Below are 10,803 nucleotides of genomic sequence, written 5' to 3'. Positions count from 1 at the left end.
GTGCGACGAGTAGTTCCACTCTCCACTCTCCACCACTCACTTCCACTCTCCACTCTCCACCCACGTCCTCCACTCTCCATTCTCCACCCTCCTCCTCCACTCTCCACTCTCCACCCACTCTTCCACTCTCCACTCTGCACTCACCCACCACTCTCCCACTCTCCACCCACTCCTCCACTCACTCACACTCTCCACCCACTCCTCCACCACTCTCCACCCACTCCTCCACTCCCCACGATCCACCCACTCTCCACTCTCCACTCTCCACCCACTCCCCACCTCCACTCTCCACCCACTCCTCCACTCTCCACTCTCCCACCCACTCCTCCACTCTCCACTCTCCACCCACTCCTCCACTCTCCACTCTCCACCCACTCCTCACTCTCCACTCCCTCCCACTCCTCCACCCACTCCTCCACTCTCCACCCCACTCCTCCACTCTCCACTCTCCACCCACTCCTCCACTCTCCACTCTCCACCCACTCCTCCACTCTCCACTCCTCCACCCACTCCTCCACTCTCCACTCTCCACCCACTCCTCCACTCTCCCACTCTCCACCCACTCCTCCACTCTCCACTCTCCACCCACTCCTCCACTCCCCACTCTCCACCCACTCCTCCACTCTCCACTCTCCACCCACTCCTCCACTCCCACTCTCCACCCACTCCTCCACTCTCCACTCTCCACCCACTCCTCCACTCTCCACTCTCCACCCCACTCCTCCACTCTCCACTCTCCACCCACTCCTCCACTCTCCACTCTTCCACCCACTCCTCCACTCTCCACTCTCCACCCACTCCTCCACTCTCCACCTCTCCACCCACTCCTCCACTCTCCACTCTCCACCCACTCCTCCACTCTCCACTTCTCCACCCACTCCTCCACTCTCCACTCTCCACCCACTCCTCCACTCTCCACTCTCCACCCACTCCTCCACTCTCCACTCTCCACCCACTCCTCCACTCTCCACTCTCCACCCACTCCTCCACTCTCCACTCTCCACCCACTCCTCCACTCTCCACTCTCCACCCACTCCTCCACTCTCCATTCTCCACCCACTCCTCCACTCTCCACCCACTCCTCCACTCTCCACTCTCCACCCACTCCTCCACTCTCCACTCTCCACCACTCCTCCACTCTCCACTCTCCACCCACTCCTCCACTCTCCATTCTCCACCCACTCCTCACTCTCCACTCTCCACCCACTCCTCCACTCTCCACTCTCCACCCACTCCTCCACTCTCCACTCTCCACCCACTCCTCCACTCTCCACCCCCACCCACTCTCCACTCTCCACTCTCCACCCACTCCTCCACTCTCCACCTCTCCACCCACTCCTCCACTCTCCACTCTCCACCCACTCCTCCACTCTCCACTCTCCACCCACTCCTCCACTCTCCATCTCCATCCACTCCTCCACTCTCCACTCTCCACCCACTCCTCCACTCTCCACTCTCCACCCACTCCTCCACTCTCCACTCTCCACCCACTCCTCCACTCTCCACTCTCCACCCACTCCTCCACACTCTCCACCCACTCCTCTCCACTCTCCACTCTCCACCCACTCCTCCACTCTCCCTCTCCACCCACTCCTCCACTCTCCACTCTCCACCCACTCCTCCACTCTCCACCCTCCACCCACTCCTCCACTCTCCACTCTCCACCCACTCCTCCACTCTCCACTCTCCACCCACCCTCCTCCACTCTCCACCCACTCCTCCACTCTCCCACTCTCCACCCACTTCTCCACTCTCCACTCTCCACCCACTCCTCCACTCTCCACTCTCCACCCACTCCTCCACACTCCACTCTCCACCCACTCCTCCACTCTCCACTCTCCACCCACTCCTCCACTCTCCACTCTCCTCCCACTCCTCCACTCTCCACTCTGCACCCACTCCTCCACTCTCCACTCTCCACCCACTCCTCCCACTCTCCACTCTCCACCCACTCCTCCACTCTCCACTCTCCACCCACTCCTCCACTCTCCACTCTCCACCCACTCCTCCACTCTCCACTCTCCACCCACTCCTCCACTCTCCACTCTCCACCCACTCCTCCACTCTCCACTCTCCAACCACTACTCCACTCTCCACTCTCCACCCACTCCTCCACTCTCCACTCTCCACCCACTCCTCCACTCTCCACTCTCCACCCACTCCTCCACTCTCCACCCACTCCTCCACTCTCCACTCTCCACCCACTCCTCCACTCTCCACCCACTCCTCCACTCTCCACTCTCCACCCACTCCTCCACTCTCCACTCTCCACCCACTCCTCCACTCTCCACTCTCCACCCACTCCTCCACTCTCCACTCTCCACCCACTCCTCCACTCTCCACTCTCCACCCACTCCTCCACTCTCCACCCACTCCTCCACTCTCCACTCTCCACCCATTCATCCACTCTCCACTCTCCACCCACTCCTCCACTCTCCACTCTCCACCCACTCCTCCACTCTCCACTCTCCACCCACTCCTCCACTCTCCACTCTCCACCCACTCCTCCACTCTCCACTCTCCACCCACTCCTCCACTCTCCACTCTCCACCCACTCCTCCACTCTCCACTCTCCACCCACTCCTCCACTCTCCACTCTCCACCCACTCCTCCACTCTCCACTCTCCACCCACTCCTCCACTCTCCACCCACTCCTCCCACTCTCCACTCTCCACCCACTCCTCCACTCTTCACTCTCCACCCACTCCTCCACTCTCCACTCTCCACCCACTCCTCCACTCTCCACTCTCCACCCACTCCTCCACTCCTCCACTCTCCACTCTCCACCCACTCCTCCACTCTCCACTCTCCACCCACTCCTCCACTCTCCACTCTCCACCCACTCCTCCACTCTCCACCCACTCCTCCACTCTCCACTCTCCACCCACTCCTCCACTCTCCACTCTCCACCCACTCCTCCACTCTCCACTCTCCACCCACTCCTCCACTCTCCCACTCTCCACCCACTCCTCCACTCTCCACTCTCCACCCACTCCTCCACTCTCCACCCACTCCTCCACTCTCTACTCTCCACCCACTCCTCCACTCTCCACTCTCCACCCACTCCTCCACTCTCCACTCTCCACCCACTCCTCCACTCTCCACCCACTCCTCCACTCTCCCACTCTCCACCCACTCCTCCACTCTGCACTCTCCACCCACTCCTCCACTCTCCACTCTCCACCCACTTCTCCACTCTCCAATCCCCACCCACTCCTCCACTCTCCACTCTCCACCCACTCCTCCACTCTCCACTCTCCACCCACTCCTCCACTCTCCACCCACTCCTCCACTCTCCACTCTCCACCCACTCCTCCACTCTCCACCCACTCCTCCACTCTCCACTCTCCACCCACTCCTCCACTCTCCACTCTCCACCCACTCCTCCACTCTCCACTCTCCACCCACTCCTCCACTCTCCATTCTCCACCCACTCCCTCCACTCTCCACTCTCCACCCACTCTTCCACTCAACACTCTGCACTCACTCCACCACTCTCCACTCTCCACCCACTCCTCCACTCTCCACTCTCCACCCACTCCTCCACTCTCCACCCACTCCTCCACTCCCCACGATCCACCCACTCCTCCACTCCCCACTCTCCACCCACTCTCCACTCCCCACTCTCCACCCACTCCTCCACTCTCCACTCTCACCCACTCCTCCACTCTCCACTCTCCACCCACTCCTCCACTCTCCACTCTCCACCCACTCCTCCACTCTCCACTCTCCACCCACTCCTCCACTCTCCACTCTCCACCCACTCCTCCACTCTCCACTCTCCACCCACTCCTCCACTCTCCACTCTCCACCCACTCCTCCACTCTCCACTCTCCACCCACTCCTCCACTCTCCACTCTCCACCCACTCCTCCACTCTCCACTCTCCACCCTCCTCCACTCTCCACCCACTCCTCCACTCTCCACCCTCCACCCACTCCTCCACTCTCCACTCTCCACCCACTCCTCCACTCTCCACTCTCCACCCACTCCTCCACTCTCCACTCTCCCACCCACTCCTCCACTCTCCACCCACTCCTCCACTCTCCACTCTCCACCCACTCCTCCACTCTCCACTCTCCACGCACTCCTCCACTCTCCACTCTCCACCCACTCCTCCACTCTCCACTCTCCACCCTCCTCCACTCTCCACTCTCCACCCACTCCTCCACTCTCCACTCTCCACCCACTCCTCCACTCTCCACCTTTCCACCCCACTCCTCCACTGTCCACTCTCCACCCACTCCTCCACTCTCCACCACACTCCTCCACTCTCCACTCTCCACCCACTCCCTCCACTCTCCACTCTCCACCCACTCCTCCACTCTCCACTTTCCACCCACTCCTCCACTCTCCACTCTCCACCCACTCCTCCACTCTCCAATCTCCACCCACTCCTCCACTCTCCACCCACTCCTCCACTCTCCACTCTCCACCCACTCCTCCACTCTCCACTCTCCACCCACTCCTCCACTCTCACTCTCCACCCACTCCTCCACTCTCCACTCTCCACCCCTCCTCTCTCCACTCTCCACCCACTCCTCCACTCTCCACTCTCCACCCACTCCTCCACTTTCCACCCTTCACCCACTCCTCCACTCTCCACTCTCCACCCACTCCTCCACTCTCCACCCACTCCTCCACTCTCCACTCTCCACCCACTCCTCCACTTTCCACTCCCCACCCACTTCTCCACTCTCCACTCTCCACCCACTCCTCCACTCTCCACTCTCCACCCACTCCTCCACACTCCACTCTCCACCCACTCCTCCACTCTCCACTCTCCACCCACTCCTCCACTCTCCACTCTCCACCCACTCCTCCACTCTCCACTCTCCACCCACTCCTCCACTCTCCACTCTCCCACCCACTCCTCCCACTCTCCACTCTCCACCCACTCCTCCACTCTCCACCAACTCCTCCACTCTCCACTCTCCACCACTCCTCCACTCTCCACCCACTCCTCCACTCTCCACTCTCCACCCACTCCTCCACTCTCCACTCTCCACCCACTCCTCCACTCTCCACTCTCCACCCACTACTCCACTCTCCTCTCTCCACCCACTCCTCCACTCTCCACTCTCCACCCACTCCTCCACTCTCCACTCTCCACCCACTCCTCCACTCTCCCACCCACTCCTCCACTCTCCACCCACTCTCCACTCTCCACTCTCCACCCACTCCTCCACTCCACTCTCCACCCACTCCTCCACTCTCCACTCTCTACCTACTCCTCCACTCTCCACCCACTCCTCCACTCTCCACTCTCCACCCACTCCTCCACTCTCCACTCTCCACCCACTCCTCCACTCTCCACTCTCCACCCATTCATCCACTCTCCACTCTCCACCCACTCCTCCACTCTCCACCCACTCCTCCACTCTCCACCCACTCCTCCACTCTCCACTCTCCACCCACTCCTCCACTCTCCACCCACTCCTCCACTCTCCACTCTCCACCCACTCCTCCACTCTCCACTCTCCACCCACTCCTCCACTCTCCACCCACTCCTCCACTCTCCACCCACTCCTCCACTCTCCACTCTCCACCCACTCCTCCACTCTTCACTCTCCACCCACTCCTCCACTCTCCACTCTCCACCCACTCCTCCACTCTCCACTCTCCACCCACTCCTCCACTCCTCCACTCTCCACTCTCCACCCACTCCTCCACTCTCCACTCTCCACCCACTCCTCCACTCTCCACTCTCCACCCACTCCTCCACTCTCCACCCACTCCTCCACTCTCCACTCTCCACCCACTCCTCCACTCTCCACTCTCCACCCACTCCTCCACTCTCCACTTTTTTACCTACGTGACTTTACCGAATAGAACCAACGAGTAAATGCTTTTTTTCTATATTTCACCATTACGCCCTGTATGGGTTGGTGAAGCGAGGGGGGGCAGGACTGATTCTTCTTCACTCGACTACTTTCAGGCCATGGGTTTGTCGTGTGGTGCATCTAAGCACTGCAACTGCTCCACCTGATATTCCTTTGCACCGTTGCACGTAAGATATTCTATCGCAATGGATTTTCCAGATTAAATATTTTCTAAAATAAAAAATGCAATGCAGGAAAAACAGAAAAACTGCCACGACACGGTGGGCAGGTGTGAGATAGAATGGATTAAAATGATCACGACTGAACACCCATCCCGAGCACACCGTAGTGGTGTTTCACTTCATCTGGTGGCGAGATGTTAACGAACACCTTGTGAAAGGCCCAAGGCAGATCCCTGGGTTTGATCTTCCAAGAAGCTCATGGTCCACCCTAAACCGCATCCACTGCACAAACCATGGCAGATGCAGATAGCTGATGCACAAATGGAAAATTAAAAACTCTCCAGTGTTCAACTGTGGTCATCCAGAACAGACCAATCAACATACAATGAAGCAATGTCCGATCCACATGACAATGACACACTGCGCTACTCTTGACGTGGTTATCTGGCTTGACCACCTGAATGTGAAATTGTAGTTGTTACTCTGCATCTACATCAGCCATCTGAAAACAGAAGACAAAATGATAGGGGAGGGAGGGGTAGAGAATGGGAAATGGAGAAGCGGTGAGGCTTTAAGAGAGGAACAGAATGAGGTTAAGGAGGGGGACTGCTTAATGTGCTGGGGAAAGTTATTCCAGTGGAGGTGTCCAGAGAGAAGGATTGGGCGTAGGGAGATGGAGGGACAGGGAAGATTGGGAACGGAGAGGACGAGAGGGCACATGGAAGGAGATGAGGGGCAAGATGAGGTAGGGCAAGGCCCTAGAAAGATTTGAAGATGAGCATCAGGCATTTTAAAAGGCAGCGGTAGTGAACGGGAAGCCAGTGAAGTTGAAGTAGGAGAGGTAAAATGTAAAAAATAAATGGTAGATTGAAAATAACTTGTGTGGAAGAATTTTGTATTTGTGGAGGAGAGTGAGGGTTGATTCAGGGAGACCAAGACGACGAGAATAACAGTGGTCCAGACGGTTAAAGATCAGAAAATTAACTAGGAGTGGGATAATAGTGGGAGGGATTAGTGGTATAGTGGGCGTGGCAAGCTGTGAAATTGGCAGATCTTAATGGTAGTGGGCTGGGTTAGTGATGAAGTGGGTTGGGCTAAGTGAGGGAGTAGGCGGGCCTCGTTGGGGAGTGTGCGGGTCTCATGATGGAATGGACATCCCTAGTGGTAGAGTGGGCGGTGCTAGTTGGGGGGGGGGGGCTCTCTGTATGATTCTCTGGACGTTTTCGTGAGTCTGTAGCTTTGAGTTGATATGAGTCTCTTTGTGAGTGTGTTTGTCGAAGCGAGACTGTGTGCCTTGTGTGAGTCTATGCATCCCTGTAAGTCTCTAGCTCAGTGTGAGTACATTTCTCTGTTTGTCTTTTTGTGCCTATATGAGTCTTTATATCTAAATGTGAGTCTGCGGATATCTCAGTTTATGGGTCTGTCTGAAACCGAGTGTTAGTGGAATGCATTTGACTGGTAGCTCTGTGATATCCACTTTTGTGGGCCGCTATCGAACACAAATGCTTGCACTACACCGTGAGATATCCAAACATTATGTTATTAGTCTCGTGACACCATTAGTACGGTCGATGATAGCATTGCGCACAATATCAAAACTATTCAATAACATTGAAATATTTAAATGGCAACGCCGCATGAGTAACCAGGAGAGTCCTCTTGTGAGTTACACCGAGTTTGTATTCTCCAGCACGTAGTCCATGCGAGAAGTTAGAATGCTTGACAAGCAAGAGAAGCAAGTGGAATCAGACAAATGGACATTTCCTAAACCTCCTGCATCAAAAGCTCAACGCGCTGACACTGGGAGCGGAGGAGTGGAGTCGCTGGGAGTCTCTTCTCTGTTCCCGTGTTTCATCATCACCATCTAAACCACGGCTACCCCCACACACAAGTACAACACAGATCCCCCATATACAGTACACACACACACACGAGGAAACATACACAGATTCCCCATGTAGCCTCCACAAGCTGTATGGGAAAGTCCAGTTAGTTAGCACCTATTCAGGCTGACATGGCACACGAGGGTGTGGTGTGGCCAGTGCCACGCTCGGCCACCTTTGTCTCCCCAGTGCTGATGTTTACACACTGCGATGGATACTCAGTTAAGGCTGAGTATATAAATATAAATCTACACTTAATAGCAGAATCTGAACATTTATACTGGAGTAATGCAATGAGTGCAGTAGAGACAGGACAAAAGTTACAACAACCAATACAATACAACACGATAAGAGTGCACAGTAAAGTAAAGGTGAACAAATCACTTAAAATATACAAATGAAACTAAACTCTTTTTTTTATCTTACCAGGAAAGGCCCAGAGCTATTATCTAATTTTTCAGAAGCAAGCCACTAATAATAGCTCGAGGAAGTGGATTATCACGTGAAAATTTATAGCAGCAAATACATGTAAACAGATGTTTCTAAATATGGAGAGAAAAACTGGAGAACCCAGAGGAAAAAAAAACCAAGTGACCACGGAGAGAACATGCAGACTCCAACTATACAGCAGGTGTCAGGGTCGAAATCCAACCCCTGAACTCTTGCATACCAGGCGAGGAAGATGACATCACACCACCATGGCGTTACTTAAACAAATACCTAAAAGTATGCAAGTTCAAATTGCATCAGTTCCCAAGCTTGGGAAAGGCAGTAAAACAACAGCAATAAACATTCCCAGACCACATCCAGACAATGACAGTCTGCCAATAAATGTATACATTAAAATTGAATTATTGATACGTTGTTAAGCATTTCGAGGCTGAAGTGCTGTTATTTGGTATACAGATGTGTATAATCAAAGATAAGAAATATCAAGTGTATTTGTTTAGCCAGGTTTTTAACCTGGATAGTTTCAATTGCAAGTGTGATCCGAGGCACCAAAATCGAAAACTAATCAATTAGAGCAATGAAAGAGAATTCAGAGTAAAACAACTTTATAACAATCGTTAGTACATTTCTTATATCTGAAGTCGGCTTGGAAGATTATTTTTAGACCGATCATAGCGCAACTGAAAGTTAAAATGCATGAATATAAAAAAGATAGAGGGTGAATATTGAAGTCATACATAAATAGACGAGGATATCTGCATGAGTGTGATACACACCCCTATGTACGCACATTCATGACAAACATTCCTACTCAGTGAAACAATGGTGAGCTGCCAGACCATTTAAAAGCCACCGACACCCCTTCCACATGCCACCAACATCGCTTCCCTATACCACATATTCATAAATACACTTACACATTATTACACATTATTGGATTCACCACACTCATCAGCATCTTGGAGTCGCGTTCACCCTTGGCTCCATGTGGAGCTCACAGAGAAAGCTCCCAGCTCATTGTCGTCTCAGAGTCAGGGTCGACGATCGGAGCGGTGGAGGTAAAATGAGCCGGGCTGCTGTTCAAGTCGTGCGTGGACCAGCTCCATCTGCTGCAGGGCCAGCACGGCCTCTCAGCTTATATCTAAATATCCAGGCCTCCTCGGTGAGTCCATCTGCTCCTCAACTCCTGCTTCCCTTCCTCACTGAAGCGAGTGCCATCCACCCTGCAGCAAGAGAGAGGTTCACGCTGACGCGGGTTCACACAAAGACCCACGCAGCCCCCACAACAACCATGCTGGATGAAGGTCTCCCCATGCCATGAGAGCTGTTTCACCATACTTCACCACGCGGGTCAGTGCAGGCCTGTGATGGCAAGGACTGCAGATCTAGGATCGTAGTGAAGTACAACGGTGGATTGTGCTGCACACTGCAGTCTGTTGTCTGCAACTTAGCTCTGCTGCCTATAACTCCTGTGGTTATGTGCGGTGGTCACCCGTCTCAGCACTCCAGGCTAAAGCCTGCTTATCTTGCAGATTTAAGATCAGGCGCATTTCCAGTCGTTTGGTCATGTTCATTGGTCTGATAATGAATATTGTCATTATTTGGAGGAGCGGGGTCAACCAGGTGGGGTGTTGGCTGTTGTGCTGTTCGGTTCTGTGTTGTGTTGCATTGTGTTTCTAAGTTTGCCATTTTTTTCATTCTTACCTGATGATGGTTGCTTGTGTTGCAATCGGAACGTCTATTCTATTATTATTATTTGATTTGATTTTCTACGTGACTTTACCGAAAGAACCAAAGAGAATATTAAATGCACTGGAATACACTCCACTACTCACTCCACTTCTGGCAATGGCTCTCTTAGCACACAAACATGGTGTGAAGGTCAATTTGCAAAACGTTGCCTTTTCCATATTTTCTCCTGCTAAGGCCACAGTGTTACTGACGAATCTCAGTTGTTTTGTTTGTAGCAACAATCAGAGCGCGTATGAGACACAAGCTGCATAACTTACCCGAGCTTCCTCAATGCTTTGTTGGTGATCATGATGTCATGGAGAGCTGGGATCGATTTGTCCGTCAGTGAGCACTCTATCAGACTACAGGGAGAGAAAAGGCACTGAGTGGGGTGAAACTGGAAAATAAAAGTGTACACACTCACAAGAAATGGAGAGCAACTCAACACCTTTTAGTACAATAAGGGTGGAAATCTCGTAGAATCAGCTAAACAGAGGGAGTAATCATTTCGGACCCAGGAACGCAATCCTATTTGTCTATTAATTGTTTAATGTGGCTTTGTCCAACACGGCATTTTACAGGAACGTAACCCACCGCATTTGGCGAGGTCTGCAATATTTTGTATTAAAAATCGCGTTTGTCCATGCAAGGCCACTAGATACAGGCAGAGGAGCCAGAATATAAATCTGAATATTTATTTATATTAGAGAATCTGAAAAGCTAAAAAGCTCTTTTT

General features: G+C 53.4%; 2 protein-coding genes across 5 annotated transcripts in view; one reads left to right on the top strand and one right to left on the bottom strand.

Moving 5' to 3' along the window:
- Positions 1 to 10,803, top strand: part of LOC142908486 (ribonuclease inhibitor-like) — a 223,359-nt gene that overhangs the window by 67,465 nt on the left and 145,091 nt on the right. The window lies entirely within an intron of this gene.
- Positions 8,925 to 10,803, bottom strand: part of LOC142908484 (NACHT, LRR and PYD domains-containing protein 3-like) — a 36,353-nt gene continuing 34,474 nt past the window's right edge. For all 4 annotated transcript variants that reach the window (XM_076059192.1, XM_076059191.1, XM_076059194.1 and 1 more), the window contains 2 exons: positions 10,346 to 10,429; positions 8,925 to 9,559 (listed from right to left, as the gene is read on the bottom strand). In XM_076059192.1, the coding sequence (XP_075915307.1) occupies positions 9,478 to 9,559; positions 10,346 to 10,429 (166 nt within the window). In that variant the 3' untranslated portion in view covers positions 8,925 to 9,477. The remainder of the gene's footprint in view (positions 9,560 to 10,345; positions 10,430 to 10,803) is intronic.

Source organism: Petromyzon marinus, assembly GCF_048934315.1.
Source record: "Petromyzon marinus isolate PM22_M1 ecotype Great Lakes invasive population chromosome 84 unlocalized genomic scaffold, UKy_Petmar_22M1.pri1.0 chr84_unloc.4, whole genome shotgun sequence".
In the NCBI taxonomy this organism is placed as follows: Eukaryota; Metazoa; Chordata; class Hyperoartia; order Petromyzontiformes; family Petromyzontidae; genus Petromyzon; species Petromyzon marinus.
The sequence above is the reverse complement of the archived record's forward strand: the minus strand, read 5'-3'. Positions and strand labels throughout refer to the sequence as shown.